Raw genomic sequence first — 20,660 nt, forward strand, 5'->3', positions numbered from 1 at the left:
GCTAAAAATGCTTATGGTACATGAATGGCAACAAGTTTAAACTGAGAAAGAACTAATCTGATGAGATATTTTAATATTTAAAAAATGTAAATTTGTTCAATAATTGTAATTTTGTCCAGTTACAATCGGGTCAATCAAAGTCATCCCTCTTCTGAAAGCAAAACTCCTGACCAAATATTGAAAATCTCTTGATCTGTCCTGACCTGACCTGAACTGCCTTTTCTGTCACATGACTATTCTCTGAAAAGACTGGTTCAAAGGTTAACAGTGTCAACCATTTCTTTCCAGGAAGAGATGCACACGATCCATGACATGTATTAGCAGGAGTGTAAAATGGACTACCAGCATTAGAGACAGTACAGAATACAGAATACAGGTTGACATTTAAACCATGTCTGTCCAGAGAGTGGTGAACATGATCTATACCACCTGTTAGCAGCAGTGTGAAATAGACTATCAGCATTACAACTGAGTGTTGGGCATTTCCACTTGAATTCAGTACATTCATGCTAGTTTTCCCCACATCTTTTGGTTTACCTAAGCAAACATCATGCAATCTACTCCTGTTCTAAATTTACTTTTGCATTCTAAGAATTCTCAGCAGTGTATTTGGGGCATATTCTGACCTGCATCACCCTAACTATGCATTTCTATGATAATGCCATTTGTTTACAAGGTCCACTCACCTGTGAATTAGAAAGACCGTGTCCAAGATCCACTCACCTACAAATCAGAGAGACCATTTCAAAGGTCCACTCACCTACCAATTAGAAAGACTGTTTGAAAGATCTAGTCACCTACCAAATAGAAAGACAGTTTCCAAGGTCCACTCACCTACCAATCAGAAAGACAGTTTCTAAGGTCCACTCGCCTACCAATTAGAAAGACTGTTGCCAATGTTCACTCCCCTACCAATTAAAAGTCCAAGTAGAAAGACTATTGACAGTATAATAACAGTAAAAAAATGTAGTTCCAGTTGTCAGAAAATTCCAACCACCACTCCCGGCACCCGCAGATAATACTAAGAAAGCCATGTTATGGATTTCATGAGCTTCTTTTAACCAATCAAATTTACAGAAACTGATATGTGAATGCATAACCTAACAAATTTAATAAAATGCAAACACTAATTGTAAAGTGTACCAACACTGGAAAACTAAATTTGTCTCACTTTTTCAAAAGGAAGGAAGGATGACATTCCTGGACGCAATTTTACTAACATAAATAAAGACATCTGATTGGTCAAATTTTAAGTTAGACAAATTTCAGCCAATCAGATCACTGGAGTCTAGCCTTAAATTTAAGTCTAGACTCAAGTTGTTTTGGTGAGCTGATAAAATTATAATTTTACCTTGGATTATGCTTTAATCACTATGTGCACCAGTGTGTATCTGTGTGTGTGTGCATGCCCGGGTGTCTATACGTTTGTTTCTACCCTATATATGTTTGTGTCTAGATGTTTGTGTCTATATGATTTTGTGTATATGCTTGTGTGTCCACACTCCTGGTATACATTTTAAATACCTGGTATAGACTCTACATCAACCTAATACTTCTAAATCTTTACTACGAATGGCTTACATCTAAAAATATATTCAAATTTTTTTTTATTGCCTTAAGTGTGTTAAATTATCAGAGCATTTGTTTTGTTTGAGGTTTTTATGTTGCTTTCAATAACGGTTTTAACACATTATTGACTATATCATGACAAGGAATTGGCAGCCAAGTGCCTTTCCCTAAGACATACAAAAACAGCCAACCTGGGCAGGTATTAAACATGAGACCATTACATTAAAAATCTGATGCTCTACCAACTGACCTATCGCTGTTTAAACATTAGACACTACACCATGGAGTTGAACTTAAATCTGTATCCAACTATTTTTAAAAATGAACCAAATGATTAATTTTAAAAAAAATAAAACTTAAAATGATAACTGTCTATACAGAACTGTCACTGACAGAATAAATATGTCCTTCATAGACAGGTGTCCTTTATATGAGGAATCCCAGATGTACTCTGAATTATATGTGGTCTGGTCTATTTTCCCTGTAAATGCCTTTAATTAATTGTTGTTGTTGATGTAGTGTTTAACGCCATTTTTCAGCACAAGATAAGCTATACATGGCGGCCAGTATAAATGGTGGAGGAAGAACCTGGGAAAACCCCAGAAAGAACAACCGACCCACAAGAAGCTACTGACAAGCTTTCCACATACCCACATTTGCTGAACCCTAGACTCAAACCCATGCAGACATAGGTGAGATGGCAGTTATCCGTAACAGTGAGCACTTCTGACCACTTGACCACAACAGGATCATGGTAAAAATCTTGATCAGATAGTTAACTTTTATTTGTTTACAGGCGGGAAGAATGGAGAAGTCCTCTGTCGATGTTAGACAAGTGTATTTTATACATGTACATGTATATAGGATAAATACATAGGGATTTTCAGCTGAAACTTTTGAAGTGTCTGTTGTATACATGTGTCCTTTATATAGAGGTATCTACAACAGGAATCAGTTTGACTGTTTATGTAATTCGATAAAACCTGACATTGCTACTGTGGTCACCATATATTCAATAATTAATTCCAAAGTATTTCATTATTTTTTTTCACTAATACAATCAAATTAAAAATCCTCAATATGAATTCCTAAAGCAAAGAAATTTGCAGTCATAAACCATATTTTTCTTTGCTCGCCCACCCCACCCCTCACCCCCATGTAAAATAGGAGTCATACAACTGATAACATTTGGTGGGCACTTGTGGGCTCACTGTATTAAACAATTTTAGAATTTTGGCAACAGCACAGTACATGATGTGAAGATCAGGACAAGTTTATTTTTTTTGGGGGGGGTCAACTAAAGCATCAAAGTCAACAATATCTAGGACTTGGTACTAAGATTATTTCTTCATGACTTTTCCATATTCTTCTTACTAATAGTAATTAGTGACTCAGATCAAAACACATGCTTTTCTCCTATGCTTTCTGCTTGCATTTTACTGACCGAAACTTGGGATTAACTTAAAATCACACTCATGAGTTCACATCTTGTGAAAAGGTCACCTTGCCCAAATCAAAGTAGTACATTTTTACCATTCATGCATGGGTGACCCACCTAAAAGACCACCTTTATAAAACCTTTCTGTTATGAAAGATTGCCTCACATAAGGGGATGAAATGATCAAAAAATTCTTCCTTGGTGCAGATGAAGTGGTCTCTAATAATGAGGAACAACCTCTCATAGCAGAATCCTCATATATAGAGCAAGTCTCTAATAAAAGGGGATGACCCCTCATGAAAGATGTCTCGCATGTGAAAGGCATGTCAAGGTATTTAGTATCTCATTTGTTTTGATAAGAAGGACAGGAACTCTATGGCTGAAACATCAGTGTAAATATAATAAGAGCCCTGGAGAGAATGTCAAACTAAATGGAGCAATAAAGCAAACCCAACTACTCTTTAATGTGATAGGTATAACAATCTTTTCATTCCTCTGTGAATGAACTAGATTCAATGTAAACACCTCATAGCGAGATAAATAGTTAGGTATGGCTACACAAAGTCCTGCTGACAGCCATGTCTACAATGGATAGCAATCAACTGGTACTCATGATGATGGATTACAACCTAACGCCACTGGAAGAATTAAAACAGTCCACAGTAAAGATCAATTCAACACAGAATGATCAGGAATCCTTGTTCAAATTGTTGATAAATAATTCATTCGTAAGCAAAAATCGAAATGGCTCAACATCTGCCAATTGATCTGTAAGTAGTATCTCACTAAAGGTAGCAGACGACACGCGTTCAAGAATTTATAGTCTGTTTCAAAATTTATGAGATTTGCTGTGAGAGAGAGAGAGGTATTCCATTGTTTATGAACAATTTATTATTCATCTTGTTTCTAGCAAACAAAGAAGAACATCAACATGAAAATTTGAAACACTGTTCACAAGACATTGGTAAATTTCATCCATGCTTTATAAATAAATAACTTTATATATAAATAATCACAAGTCAAGTTCTAATTGCTAAAAAAATTATATTTTCAATAATCAGGCAATTTGTTATATAAATTTATTCTGTAAAAGTCACACTATGGGTCAGGCCATTCATGGGGGTGCTGTTTTAGGAGTTTTGTATATAAAAAAATCGTCTGATTGGTGGGGAAAAATAGAATTACAGCCTTTTCTATTAGTTTATTACCATTATTATTATTCTTATTATTCTTCTTCTTATTATTATTATATACATGTAAAGCTGAATATATCATAATGATGTGAGAATTACATGGAAACTTGACCACTTGTATCCCCCTTCTGCTCTGCAAGAATCACCTGCAGGACTATAAAATAAACACATCTAGAAAACTGCAAACCTCACGACAGTGAAAATCACTGTTCAATAAAAGTGATGGAGTGACAATAAAAAAATAACTGGGATCCTGCCATGGTCTGAATTATAGTCCACGTGAAATGGGATGGCAGGGAGTTTATATACAAACCTATTATAAGCGCAACTATATAAGTACTAGCAGGCACAGACTAAGATAAATAAATGTAACAGAACTAAAATGCAAACCAAACATGAGACAAAATAAGGTTGCACATCTACTTTAAAATAATGAGACAAACCTTTATTTTTCTTTCCTCCTCAAGGTCCTCAATGAGATCAGAGCTATTGTCAGGCTTGATAAATAATAATAATGCATCTTGACATGGTATAGAAGTGTGTGTGCATGTGTCTGTGTTGTGTGTTTCTGAGTGTGTGTGAATATATATATTCTGTACAAGTGACATTTTTTTTCCCATACCATAGTTACAGTATAATCCTGCCACTACTACTTTGAAGATTATACTAGTGTTGGTCATGATAAACAAAGATTAATTTACATTATATACATGTAACTGTCAAGGCCAGCCCAGACTGGCTGTTTGTGTCCTTGGCAAGATACATGTATAACCAATAAAACAATAAAATACTGTTATAACCAACCAATCAAAAATCCTCAAACAGAGATACACAGTTCTGATAGAAACATGGTTGCTTTCAAACACTCTGATGGTCAAAATCCAGAGTTATCAGAATTCCATCATCACACCAATTACACCATCATATTTGTGGAATATAAGTTGCATTTAAATTTATAAATTTACATAAACTTATTGTTCTCTTCACATTTTTATTCATTTCTTAAAGCCCTCAAAGAAGTACACATTTCAGAGTCATTTATGTTCAGTTCTTCAAGCCCTCCAAAAGCACACATTTTAGTGTGACATTTGCAATCAGTTCTTACAGCCCTTCATGAAGCACACATTTCAGTGTGATATTTGCAATCACTTCTTACAGCCCTTCATGAAGCACACATCTCAGTGTTACATTTGAAATCAGTTCTTACAGCCCTTCAAGAAGCACACATTTCAGTGTGACATTTGCAATCAGTTCTTACAGCCCTCCAAGAAGCACGCATTTCAGTGTGGCATTTGCAATCACTTCTTACAGCCCTTCATGAAGCACAAATTTCAATGTGACATTTGCAATCAGTTTGTACAGCCCTCCAAGAAGCACGCATTTCAGTGTGACACTTGCAATCAGTTCTTACAGTCCTCTAAGAAGCACACATCTCTGTGTGGCATTTGCAATCACTTCTTAAAGCCATTCATGAAGCACACATTTCAGTGTGACATTTGCAATCGGTTCTTAGTCCTTTCAAAAGCACATTTCAGTGTGACATTTGCATTCAGTTCTTACTGTCCTCCCAGAAGTTTACATTTCAATGTGACGTTTGCAATCTGTTCTAATAGCCGACCTAGAGGCACACATCTCAGTGTGACATTTGAAATCAGTTCTTACAGCCCTTCAAGAAGCACACATTTCAGTGTGACATTTGCAGTCAGTTCTTACAACCCTTTAAAATGCACATTTCAGTGTGACATTTGCATTCAGTTCTTACAGCCCTTCCAGAAGTTTACATTTCAATGTGACATTTGCAATCTGTTCAAACAGCCCTCCTAGAAGCACACATCTCAGTGTGACATTTGAAATCAGTTCTTACAGCCCTTCAAGAAGCACACATTTCAGTGTGACATTTGCAATCAGTTCTTACAGCCCTCCCAGAAGCACACATCTCAGTGTGGCATTTCCAATCACTTCTTACAACCCTTCATGAAGCATACATTTCAGTGTGACATTTACAATCAGTTCTTACAGCTCTTTCAAAAGCACATTTCAATGTGACATTTGCATTCAGTTCTTACAGCCCTCCCAGAAGTTTATATTTCAATATGATATTTGAAATCTGTTCTAATAGCCTACCTAGAAGCACACATCTCTGTGTGACATTTGCAATCACTTCTTACAGCCCTTCATGAAGCACATATTTCAGTGTGACATCTGCAGTCAGCTCTTACAGCCCTTTCAAAAGCACACATTTCAGTGTGACATTTGCAATCAGTTCTTAACAGCCATTTAAAAAGCACACATTTCAATGTGACATTTGCAATCAGTTCTTACAGCCCTCCCAGAAGCACACATTTCAGTATGACATTTGCAATCATTTCTTACAGCCCTCCCAGAAGCACACATTTCAGTGTGACATTTGCAGTCAGTTCTTACAGCCTTCCATGAAGCAACACCTTTTACCAACACCTTTTCAACACACTGGTCATATATTTATGACTGGATGTGTGATGTGGATGAAGGATATCTGACCATTCAATGAGGGAAAGTTTAGAAAATATATATCAATTTAACATTAAAATGTGTTGGATTCTTTATTAGTGAACACTGGCTCCATTTCGTGGTTAAATGAGGGAGCTCCTCTTCCACGCTAAAAGAGATATCACAACTACACAGTCATCCTTTGATGTAGTAAACCAGTATATATAAACTGCATTAAATACATTTTTGTACATGTGATTTTACAAAATATTACATTTAACTTACCATATATACTCATGTATAAGTGGGATCAAACTACAAACTGCATTGACCCAGACCTGCCCACGCATTATTCTTTGATAGATCTGGCTCTATGCAGTTCTTAGGAATAATCCACTGATAAAATCAGGAGTATTCAGTAGAACAGCACAGAACTGGATTAAGATACAGCAAATTAAAGTCTATGCTGTTTTCAATTTGACCTTGTAAAATAAATGTCCCATTGGACCATGAAAAATAAAGCTATGCATTCAAGTATGTCTTTAACAGCCATCTATGGGAAACAATAAAACAAGTCCTCCTAATAAAGGAGGTTGCTTAAGAAAGGTTTTTTTTAATACATTTATTATGTCTTTAGGGATCTGCAAAAAGTATAAGACAGGTGATTGCTATTAAGAAGTGACCTTAAAAACAAGTCAGAATGGACTAAACATTTTATTATTACCATTAATTCATTACAATTTTGCTTTTCCACAGACCCCAAAATTATTACCAAAAGCTAAAAATATGGAGGATTTTGTTTCATCTTTTTTGTCAAAAATCTCATAACTTTTAAACTCCATATACATTATTCCTAGACTATAATACTGCATAATTCACAAATTATTAGAGCATTGCATAATTAAAAAATTATCTGAGTTAATCTCACTTAAGTTGAAGCCATGGTATATGTTTGGAATTAACACAATCATGGAAACATGCACCCATTCAAGTAGACATAAAAGTATTATGATATTTGCAAGGGATTAAAATGTAAAGAGTGATTTTGGGAAATAGAAAATGGACATGTCTAACATTACCAGATGTTATTTATATCCTGATGGCTAAAAAAATGAAAATAAAAATAAAACAAAAAGTAAACAAGTTGATTAATGTGTATTGTTTAGAAGACATCAACATTGCATCTTATAGTTTATTTTTTAAATCTTTTTAGTTAACAAAAACAACTTAGGTTTGAAAATAAATATAAAAAACATTTGTCACTAATTTGAACAAGATCTCATTCGGGATAAACTGTTGTGAAAGGAGATGTTAAATGGGGAAATTATTCGACTCCAACATATGAACTTTCTTTCAAAAATCTGTTGTGTCCTAATTGATATTTGCTTCTTGTGCATCTGTTCTCAGTTATTATAAAAGGAAAGAGTTTTAAAACAGGCAAATAAATGAAAGTCTGATTTTAATTTATTTTCCCTTAGGGATGGGTGCAACTCTGTTATTGTCTAAATCTATGTCTACATTCCTAAAACATATTTATGATGGATTTGTGATAATCTGATCACCTGTAATAAGTCAGAAATAAAATTGATCATCTGAAGTTCTTGCCAATCTCATGACAACAGTTTCCAATCAACCCAAGTTCTTGCCAATCTCATGATGATAGTTTCCAATCAAGCTAAGTTCTTGCCAATCTCATGACGATAGTTTCCAATCAACCCAAGTTCTTGCCAATCTCATGACGATAGTTTCCAATCAACCCAAGTTCTTGCCAATCTCATGACGATAGTTTCCAATCAACCCAAGTTCTTGCCAATCTCATGAAGATAGTTTCCAATCAAGGCAAGTTCTTGCCAATCTCATGACGATAGTTTCCAATCAACCCAAGTTAGATTAGTCACTCAATATCTTGTGGTGCACCTTTACTCCCTCAGCAGTTAAAAACCTAAAAATAATTTTTATGCATTATTGTTTTAAATGTATGCTGTACATAAGATGAGTCAATTCAATTAACGTAACCACATAAACACTTCAGCAATAAACTTAACAGTAATGGCTGGTTGGCTTATCTGACACTGACATCACACATAACTGTAAACAATACCTTAGTCAAAGAAATTAAAACAGTTTCTAATTTTGGATTATGTCACTCTACATTAACTTAAGCAATACGTTTATGTCATATGAAAGGACTAAACTGATGTATTGTGGGATGAAACTGAAAAGTCTTCAAGTCCTCCAAGAAGCACACATTTCAGTGTGAAATTTAATTCAGTTCTCAAAGCCCTCCAAGAAGCACAAATTTCAGTGTCTCATTTTAATTCAGTTCTTAAAGCTCTCCAAGAAGCACACATTTCAGTGTGACATTTTCATGCAGTTCTTAAAGCCCTCCAAGAAGCACACATTTCAGTGTGACAATTTCATGCAGTTCTTAAAGCCCTCCAATACTGTTTATTACTCAGAGTGCTCCACACAATTCAAAAAAAATATACATTAAAGATTTTCTCCATTTTGACCATTAATAGAAAATAACTACATGTAGTGTTTATCAACCAAATCAATCAATAAACACTGTACACCACTGACAGGTGTCACATGAGTTATACATGTAGTCTTTATCAACCAAATCAATCAATAAACACTGTATACCACTGACAGGAGTCACATGAATTATACATGTAGTGTTTATCAACCAAATCAATCAATAAACACTGTCTGTCACTGACAGGCATCACATGAATTATACATGTATTCTTTATCAACCAAATCAATCAATAAATACTGTCCGTCACTGACAAGTGTCACATGAATTATACATACCTTCTTCATCTCATCAATGGCTTGGCTGATGTCAGTGTCATCTGCCCAGGAATTTTCATCTGTTTTGTGACCTGACATAACATCCGTAGATTCTTCCTCTGAGTCTTCTGCAAAACAAAGCAACCAAAACAAATACATTTCCGTTTTTAAAAAACAAAATTCTTATATCCCAGCAATAACTATCTTCCAAAATCCAAGTCACAGTGGTCGATTAAAACACAATTTAACTTCAAAGTTTTCTGTCTTTACATTGGTTAATAAAGTCATTTAATGCAAGGTTTCCACCCCTAAACTGGTTAACAAACAGTGAATTAACCCAAGGTTTTCTACCCCTACCATGTTTAATATATAGCAACTTAACCAAAGGTTTTCTACTCCTACATTGGTTAATAAACAGTAAATTAACCCAAGGTTTTCTACCCCTACATTGGTTAATAAACAGTAACTTAACCCAAGATTTTCTATCTCTACAGTATTTATTATACAGTAACTTAACCCAAGATTTTCTATCCCTACAGTATTTATTATACAGTAACTTAACCCAAGGTTTTCTACCCCTACAGTGTTTATTATACAGTAACTTAACGCAAGGTTTTCTACACCTACAGTGTTTGTTAAACAGTAACTTAACCCAAGGTTTTCTACACCTACATTGGTTAATAAACAGTAACTTAACCCAAGATTTTCTATCCCTACAGTATTTATTATACAGTAACTTAACCCAAGGTTTTCTACCCCTACAGTGTTTATTATACAGTAACTTAACCCAAGGTTTTCTACCCCTACAGTGTTCATTAAACAGTAACTTAACCCAAGGTTTTCTACACCTACATTAGTTAATAAAAATAACTGAACACAAGGCTTTCTACCCCTATAGTGTTTATTATACAGTAACTTAACCCAAGATTTTCTACCCCTACAGTGTTTATTAAACAGTAACTTAACCCAAGATTTTCTATCCCTACAGTATTTATTATACAGTAACTTAACCCAAGATTTTCTATCCCTACAGTATTTATTATACAGTAACTTAACCCAAGATTTTCTACCCCTACAGTGTTCATTAAACAGTAACTTAACCCAAGGTTTTCTACACCTACATTGGTTAATAAAAATAACTGAACACAAGGCTTTCTACCCCTATAGTGTTTATTATACAGTAACTTAACCCAAGGTTTTCTATCCCTGAAGTGTTTATTATACAGTAACTTAACCCAAGGTTTTCTACCCCTAGTGTTCATTAAACAGTAACTTAACCCAAGGTTTTCTATTCCTACATTGATTAATAAAAACAACTGAACACAAGGTTTTCTACTCCAACAGTGGTTAATAAACAGTAACTTAACCCAAAGTCATTTAACCCAAGGTTTTCTACCCCTATTGGTTAATAAACAGTCACTTAACTTTACACATTCTGAGTCCTATTCCACAGGGCAAAGCATTATGAAATATTTTAACTGAATCTATATATGCATGCAGGTAACATTTGCACTAAATGTTAGAAATATATGTACACAAAGCCATCATTTTCCCAACCCCATGCCAGATAATAAGCCACTCTCAACTGTTACAAAATTATGTGATTTAGAAGATTTTTTTCTTTCTCACATGTATATATACATCTAATAAAGCTTTCACCAATATTAATACCATCCATATTTTATTCCATCTATCCCCAGTATTGTTTTACGTTTACAAATCAACAACACAAACTCCCTGGGATTTTCACTGGCTAAATTTTGTTAAGTGCAATATAATGAATGCATATGTAGGTTTCCTCATAGAACACAGCTATGGTCATGAATCCCATTATAACATGGTCCCTCATATAAAACGGAATTGGTCATGAACCCCATTAAAACATGGTTCCTCAGAGAACAGACTGGTCATGAATCCCAATTTAACATGGTCCCTCATAGAACGTGGCTAAGGTTGTGACTCCCATTATAACACTGTCCCTCAAATAACATCAGTATGGTCATGAATTCCATTATGGCATGATCCCACATATAACATGGGTATGGTCATGAATCCCATTACAGCACTGTCCCTCATGTAACGACAGGTATGGTCTTGAATCCCACTACAGCAAGGTCCCTCATATAAAAAGGGTATGGTCATGAAACCAATCATAGCATGCTCCCTCATATAACATGGGTATGGTATTGAAACACATTATAGCACTGTCCCTCATTTAACATGGGTATGGTATTGAATCCCACTATATCATGGTCCCTCATATAACACGGGTATGGTCATGAATCCCATTATAGCAATGTCCCTCATATAACATGGGTATGGTATTGAATCCCACTATATCATGGTCCCTCATATAACATGGGTATGGTCATGAATCCCATTATAGCACTGTCCCTCATATAACATGGGTATGGTATTGAATCCCACTTTATCATGGTCCCTCATATAACATGGGTATGGTCATGCTCCCTCATATAACATGGGTATCATCAGGAATGCCAGTATAGCATGCTCCCTCATATAACACGGGTATTGTCATGAATCCCATTATTGCACTATCCTTAAAATCACACAGGTTTGCTCATGAATCCCATTAAAGAATGGTCCCTCATATAACAGATATGGTCATAAATCCCATTATAGCATGTTCCCTCATACAACTTGGGAATGGCCATGAATTGCATTATAGAATTCTCCCTCACATAACATGGGTTTTGTCATGAATCCCATTATAACATGGTCCCTCACAGAATACATGTCATGAATCATCTAGACATCATTTCAGACATGAACTATAACTTTAGTTAAGACAATTTCAATAAGAAATATAAAACATCCATATTTAGAATGTTTCAGTTTCGCTACTGAATGATATTGCTTTATAGTGAATGAACCTCAATATAAAGCGACCCTGCTTATAACAGTATACTTTATAGTTCTATTGAAGAGTGCTATGGTGAGGGGACATTATACTTAATACAAGATTCAACATGACTTGAATTTATTTATCCATTGACAGATAATGATTATTCTGAAAATAACTTATCTCATGCAACAAAATAAACCATTTTTCACTTTTAAGAATAAATAATACTTTTTTTTTCTTCAAGAAAACTATAGCTCCTGACATAATGTTTACATTAAAACTTTGTAAGCTTTGAGCCCTTATCCAATGTAAATTATATGGCAAGAAGTGAAATTCCACTTCCAAATATACATTCACCATCGACTTCTTTGGTAATGGACCCTGTTTTTTGAGAGAAAACATAGAAATTATAGGAGTTACTAAATTTACATTAGCTATGTATCAAACTTTTCACACATTCCAACTGTACAGACCGGACAAAAACATAAACATACAAAAACATATCAGACTACTGATGAAAAATTTTACCAATTTACCAAGCCAGTCATAATGGAGGGCTATACACTGATAAGGATTTAAATGTTAGCCAAATTATTGAGTGAAGTTTCCTTCTTAAAATGGCCCATTCAATATCCAAAATACATGCACCTCTCCCTCGATAACTTGTGCACAACAGGGTCCACAAACACAGACTGCATTATAAGCAAGGCTCAAGTTACCAAAAGACCTCCAAAAACTGAAGAAAAAAAATTGCTTTGACATCGAGAAAACTGGGGGGAGGGGGTAAGCTTTAGGGAACTGGGCTGTTTATTGACTGAATCCTCATTTTACAATCATGCAGATAATAATTTTTAATAACTCGCTTTTTCTAGTGAAGTTGTTTGTTAGTCTGTTTAAATAACATTTATTTTCAAAATGTCCAACATATGAAAGATCCTTCCAATTGGTTTCAACAACCATCACATGTATGCAAAAAAATCTGTGTATTACATCACTGCTTTTTGTTTCCTTGATGAGTCTGGTTCCAGTAGTGGTGTTTAATATTATCCTGCCAAATCGGGAGTCCACTGAGCAGGGAACTAGACTAACTATTGATACACCACCAAACATGATCCCATTTTTTTTCAAAAACATGCAAGATTTATTTCGTGCGCCAATCGTCTTCATTGAAACTCAATTTTTGCATTGTTCAATTAGTACAATATTGATGTCATGATTTCATTGGAAGTAATAATGAAACTTCTTATCATCCTTGAGGACATCTCTAAATGCCAGTTCAAGAATTCTCTGAAACCTGCTTGCCCAAAATGGTCCATATCTGTGAAATCTAGCCCTTTATTTTACTAAATATTCATTTCACTTGGCTGCCTTGATATCTTTGATCACAGTTATGAAAGAGTTGGTTAATTTTTGGTAGTTTATGTTACATACACAATAACATTTATAAGTGTTCGATTGATCAAATGAAGTGAGTTCACCCAACATACGACTGGGGCAACTAGATTTTAAGTTTGTAGGATTTTCATGCCTTTTAACTTTTCTTTTATTCTGCCTCCTTGATTTGATTCAAAAGACATAATTAACTCAATAACACAAAGGAGGCCAGCTTTTAATTCCATGCAACAATACAACAAATACTTCCAGAAGTCAGTTATCAAAACACAGTCGGCACTTAATTAGGTTCTCAAAGAAATGCTCACAGACATAGCTGATACAGTCAATTGACGGATTTTACATTTAATTACAAGAGGACACATTGCATTTATGATGATTACACTTAAAAGGAACTAAAAGATAGAAAGATAGAACTAGAACACAAATTTCAGTTGATAAAAAAAAAAAACTATTTAATTTGTATTTATTTATTCAAGTACTGCCTCCACTCAGCGTTATTGACATATTTATTGATCAAAATGTCCTTACATATCGTTAAATGCGGTGTACTAGGAATGTCATTTGGAAAGAAAATGTAAATAAATTGTACGACCTATTTTTAAATTTGATATTTCATAGTGTTGAATAAAATTTCCAGATCCTAACTACCGTTTTCAACAATAAAACAAGCGATACATCGAAGTTTCCGTTACCAATTTTATCACTATTTTATTCAAGTTCAACAAATAGGGATCAATTTTTGGGGTATTATCTGGTTAAAAAATGGGATCCACACTTGACCCCGCATTATAAGCGGGTTCGGGAGTCATCAGGGCACGAGTTATCAAGGGAGTGGTGTACATATTTTACACATAATTTCATTTTCCTACAACATACGAATAAATTGTGTAGATTTCACCTTAACATACCTGATGATAGGTGTTTCAAAAGATGTCAATTACCATAAAAGTTGATGGGAACTTTGGAAGAGGTAACTCATTTACTGCTACACACTGTGTACAATATATACTCACAGACAATGCAGACCCTCATCTGCCAGTGCATAATACATCAGAAGATGAGTGTCTATGGTGTTTTGTTCTACTGATTACTCTTAACGAATGGCATAGACCCAGATTTGCATTATGTGACAACAGATCTGAGTCTGTGAAGTTTGTAGTTGGACTTGATTTGTCGGAGAGTGTATTTGGTACTCATTATATGATACAGAAGGAATATGGGCGGCAATCGCACCGTAAATAAGCAAAAGAGAATAAATACGTCTTATACATAGTTGAACCAGTTCAAATATACCAGTACCATGTGATTATTACCATGTCAATGACAAGAAAGCAGCTCAAGAGCCAGTGCTGTACGTGCTCTAGAATAAGCAAGTTATTTCACAAGTAACAACTGCTCCCCCAAAATAAAATAAAATCAGCTAATTCTATTGGTCACCTGCTTCAGGTTTATACTGTCAGTGTAATAAATGTTCATTTAATAATAAATGTTCATTTAATAATAAATTTATATGAATTGAAAATATTATATGCCATAAACTGACTGCAGTATGTGACCTATGGTATTATTCCACAAATTTTACACATTTCACATCAAAAGAACATGAGTCGGAGATTCATTTTATCAAATATCATTAATAGGTTTGCATCATTCAATAACATATTATCTATGTGACTTTGGTTAGTGTTATCCCACAGAGTATCAAACAAATATTGTAACATGACATCATGTAATACATGCACACATTAATTATGAACAGTTATAAGTGCAAATCGGCTGATGCACTTTAAAACTAAATAACATTATAGTTTGAAACTTCAGGCTGAAAAATTACAGATAAAAAAAAAACAATCAAGATTTTGTTTCTCTAAATTTACATCCGTTGTTCAAATAAGTTTGATTCACAACCTTTCAACATTTTCCCCACAAAAAATCAGATTTTATGGTGGAGAGAAGAATTAAATAATATACTCAGTGCAAACAAATGATTCATCTGACAAACAAATTCATATCAGCAAGCAGAAGTTATACACACGACACGTATACTTACTTGAGTGAAACCCTGTCGTGAAAAAGTCATAACAATGTATTCTTGACAATTTTGATTTACATTCTTGCATTCAGTGTGTTACTTTATCTAATAATGTTCTACCATCCGATTATTACGTACTTTCCATGTTTTCTAAAAAATACTGTCTAAATCAAACATGGTCCCAAACAGTAGATTGTTAAAGCTGTTTTATTCCACACAATGTATAAAAATTGCAACCAACTCTGTTCTGATAATGTTCACACAAAATATTAACTGATTAAGCAAGTCAGGTTAAAACATGAGGAAAGAGTTTGCCCTCTGTTTCAAATGCTCATCATGTTCTAGTCCACATTTAAACTTATCGAACAATGAATAACCAGTTTTGGACATTGAGTGATCACTAGTTTCCCTGTAACTTGTTACCCTATTTCTCCCAAAACTTAATCCCTGTGTACCCCTGCTGCACTTTTTCATCAGGAAAACAAACTATATGCTCTTCTTTTGTGGACATACATCCCTGTCGATGTTGGCACTAACAGCGGGCAAATTAATAAAGGCAACAAAAACTGTAAGATGGCAATTAAAAGCAATGTACCTGGTTTAAAAAAAAACAACATATTAACTTCATATTAACCTTTGAAAAACAAGCTATATCAAGTAAACAGATTAATTAAATTTATCAAACTGAATAAATGTCTGAGACACATGTGGCAATAATAATTTCTAAAAATGAACATAAACTTTTAACAATAATAACAATAACAATTATAAGCACTGTACTATTTATAGCATGCATGCACAATGAAGAAATTGTAGTTTTATCTCAAGTTTATTCAGTAAGAATAGTGTGATATCATGTACATGTACTGACATAATTTTGTTTTTAAAAAAAACGATATGCGAACTACTTTAGAAAATGTGTTTCTGTAACTTTATCAGTACATATAGAAAATTATGCTAATTATTTGAGAGTACAGTGTATGCCACTTTTAAATACATAATATATATAGCTACGTTCTATCAATCGCTGTCCATGTAATTAACAATGCGACTTTATGAAAAAGGTGAAATTTTCACCAGGCACCAGCACAGGGGTGACATTCTTACTTTGAAATCAGCCAATACTTGTTGCCTTTCTGCCACAATTCAACAACAGTCAGTGGGCTGAATATTTCAACAGATTTCAGTGTAATACTATTAGTAGATTCTTGGGCTGGGGGGGGAAGGGGCAGTATTTACAGACAGAACAGATGGTTCTGTATGTAGGGGGGTGAGGCATTTACACAGACCAGTGTGGTACCGCAGGATAGGAGAGGACAGAAAGTATTTGCACACAGGCCAGTGTGGTACTGTAGGTACAGTGTTTAGGGGATAGGAGGTACACACAAACCAATGTGGTATTGTAAGTGGTGGGTAGGGGAAGAGAGGGTGCATTTACACACAGAGCAGTATAATACTGTATGTAGAGTGTGGTAGGAGGTCAACTATCTACACACAGACTCATTTTGTACCGTGTTAACCGATGTACACCCAACTGCACCAGGAGATCATTGTCTATAATATTCATTCTATGATTTCAAGTATACAGAAGTGTACAGAAGACACTGATTTGTTGGTACATTATGGGACAGCTGATAGGGATCTACACTGCTCAAGGCTGGATGTGCAAGACACAAAGTCCCATTTCATAAGATGTCAACCTTTGCATACCTTTATTTAAAGATGGTAACCCAAACAATCCTGAGTCTCCTCCCTCTGCACGAGGTGTTGTAGCATTGCTGGATATAGCTCGTGGTGTAGCAACTGAACTGCCAGGGGTTCTAGGAGTTGTGGATGTACTATCTGTCGGACGAATATTAGATCTCATCATTTTGGTGTTATGATCACGTATAAGCTGGGAGCATCCGTGGTGGCCATGTGACTCTGCAAGATCCTCTGGTAACCACCCTGCAGAGCAATTATGCAAGAGATGACATAAAATATGTAATGTATGCAATTTCTAAACTTGTTTCAGCAACATAACTCATTTCTGAGCATCAATGCTACATATATTTATAAACTCATCTAAGTCCAACGTGACAAATAAGTCCTTTTAAATACTGTAAATTTCCTGGGATAGCACTTTTCTTTGGATTTCATTGCTGTGTCAAACCCCAGATTTAAAGACCCAATGATAAACTGGCTATATATGATGAAAAAGCCTCCTATCTCATTTTTTGCTGTATTTCATTCCAAGAGATCAATGCTGTTCGTTTCATTTTAACCCCTTTAAAAAAGAAGTATAAAGCATTTTATTTTGTTTCGATGCACACATATCTCATTTATCTGGCAAATGTAATTTCTATTCACTGCCTTAAATTGAGTTGTTGGAAGAAAGTAAGGATAGAAAGAAATGAGAAAAAAAACTTAAGGTATTCAAAAGCTAGAGTATTATTTGAAAATGAAAGTTTTCATAGATTTAATAGTTATTCATACTGATTCTCTCCCTTTCTCAATCAATCAATCAATCAATCAATCAATCAACTAGATATTACCAGTGGAGTCTTTGATGGTTGGGTCAGCACCAGCCTGCAGAAGTAGTTTCACTTGAGTGATGGATCCATCCTGGCAGGCATAACTAATTGGTGGTCTGAAAACGTTCATATATATATATATATGCAATGAAAGGCCTTGCTTAGCATTCCCAGCTTACTACATCAAGCTTAGCATCCCCAGCTTACTACATCCAGCTTAGCATCCCCAGCTTACTACATCAAGCATAGCATCCCCAGCTTACTACATCCAGTTCTGTTGCTTTTAAAAATGTTCATACATATGCATATATTATAAATGGAAGCATGTACCTATGTATTTACCAGTGTACATACCAACAAATGCCTCCATGTACACATTCATGACACAACTGGAACACATCCTCTGATATAAATAGTGGACATTCTAAACTGCCCCCAAGCTAACGGTTAATATTGTTTCAACTTTTTTATTTCACAATGTATCATTAATATATCATGTATCACAATTTATCATTAATATATGTATCACAATGTATCATCATTAATATATCATGTATCACAGTGTATCATCATTAATATATCATGTCTCATAATGTATCATCATTAAAAACCACAAAAACAGTACATGTAGCATGTAAATATACTATTTCATTTTTTATTGAAAAATTGCTGGAATAACATTAAAAACTACCAAAGCAGGTATTCCATGCTGATATGCTGTCAAATGTTATTTTTCAATTCCTACTGTATTATTTGTATCCATTTTTCACATATAACGGCAGATATCAATCTGCCCAAAACTGACCAACTGGGAAATATCGCTTTTATTGCCTAAGGACCTTTTTCTGAGAATCATAGTTTTTGGCCTTGCATTGGAAAGAGATGAGAATGTTCCATTTGAAGCATAAAAGACTACACAATTCCTACCTTTACTTCTGAGGTAAACACAAAAATAGGTAACTTTTGATTTACATCCTGTACACAATAGCCCATCAACATCTGGAACTTTCTTGGGCATTAGCAAAACTCCATATGGCACTGCTAACATTACCACATGGAAATTAGGCTTTCCACTCAATTCTGTTAAATGTACATATAAGCTTTAGATTAAAAGGTAATTATTAATTAATGTTATCACAGATGTTTATATTTTCGCTCAAAATAATACTCAACTCATTTTTAAATGAGATTATGGAATTTACAAAGTCTGAGTTATTCTATAAAAAAAACTGAAAAGCAAGTGTAGGCGAAAATGGGAAGTTTTGCCAATCTACAACAGAGAAAAAGAAATTGTATAAAATGTGTCCCAATATGTCTGAGTAACCAAAATTTTCAATTACTGTTGATTCCTCACTGCGTTAAACCAAAATTTTCAATTACTGTTTGACTCCTCACTGCGTTAAACCAAAATTTTCAATTACTGTTGACTCCTCACTGCGTTAAACCAAAATTTTCAATTACTGTTGACTCCTCACTGCATTAAACCAAAATTTTCAATTACTGTTGACTCCTCACTGCGTTAAACCTGACCAAACAACTATCATCTTTAACCTAACAGAGATAAACCAGGTCAAAACAAGAACCATTAAAAACCTCAGAGATAACCAGCCAAAACACCTACCATCATTAACCTGAATATTCAAACCCTCCAACTAGCTGCAACACTATCATTTCTAAATTATTAATTTTGCTACTATGTAAAATTTCCAGACACCTGGTAAATTTTTACAGCAGAGGAAAAAAGTTCCTCAAAACAACTGATTATGTAATGATCAAAGAGAATATCTTGGAAACCAAGACAAGACCATTTCTTCCTTTTATCTGCTAAGTATTGAAACCATCTGTGATAATTTTGGTAAACTTCAGCATTCCAAATTTGGTATCAAACTTATTTTTTAAGTATTCTTTATAATGACCTTTGACCTTGAACCTAATATCATGAATAAAAGATTGATGAGATCTCTCAAGGTCAACATATAACTACATGCAATACAGAACCTAGACCTTGAAGACAGTAGCCCCAATCTGGTATGTATCAAGCCTTCTAGTATATATATATATATATATATATATATATATATATATATATATATATATATATATATATATATATATATAAAGTATTCCAAGTATGAAAACAAAGTCATATGGACAGCATTCTTTTGCAGACGAGGGCCCAGCAACGTGGAATATATTGCCCACTGAACTTAGACACAAAGAAACAGTGATCACATTCAAGAGAGCTCTCAAAACTCACTTATTTCGACTGCAAGAACAACTTAAAGACCTGATAATGTTTCCTACCTGAAATATTCTCAGCATGTTTTTTATTTTATTTTTTTAATGTTTTTCTAATTTCATGCTGTTTGTTTTTGTAATAATATTATTA

General features: G+C 34.4%; 1 protein-coding gene across 14 annotated transcripts in view; it reads right to left on the reverse strand.

Annotated features, from left to right (window-relative positions):
• LOC149804145 (uncharacterized) overlaps window positions 1-20,660 on the reverse strand; it is a 304,793-nt gene that overhangs the window by 250,063 nt on the left and 34,070 nt on the right. For all 14 annotated transcript variants that reach the window (XM_089954101.1, XM_089954099.1, XM_089954104.1 and 11 more), the window contains exons 5-7: window positions 18,293-18,387; window positions 17,469-17,705; window positions 9,487-9,593 (exon numbers count right to left, since the gene is read on the reverse strand). In XM_089954101.1, the coding sequence (XP_089810227.1) occupies window positions 9,487-9,593; window positions 17,469-17,705; window positions 18,293-18,387 (439 nt within the window). The remainder of the gene's footprint in view (window positions 1-9,486; window positions 9,594-17,468; window positions 17,706-18,292; window positions 18,388-20,660) is intronic.

This window comes from Sinohyriopsis cumingii, chromosome 3 (assembly GCF_028554795.1).
Source record: "Sinohyriopsis cumingii isolate HCF-2022 chromosome 3, ASM2855479v2, whole genome shotgun sequence".
Taxonomy (NCBI): domain Eukaryota; kingdom Metazoa; phylum Mollusca; class Bivalvia; order Unionida; family Unionidae; genus Sinohyriopsis; species Sinohyriopsis cumingii.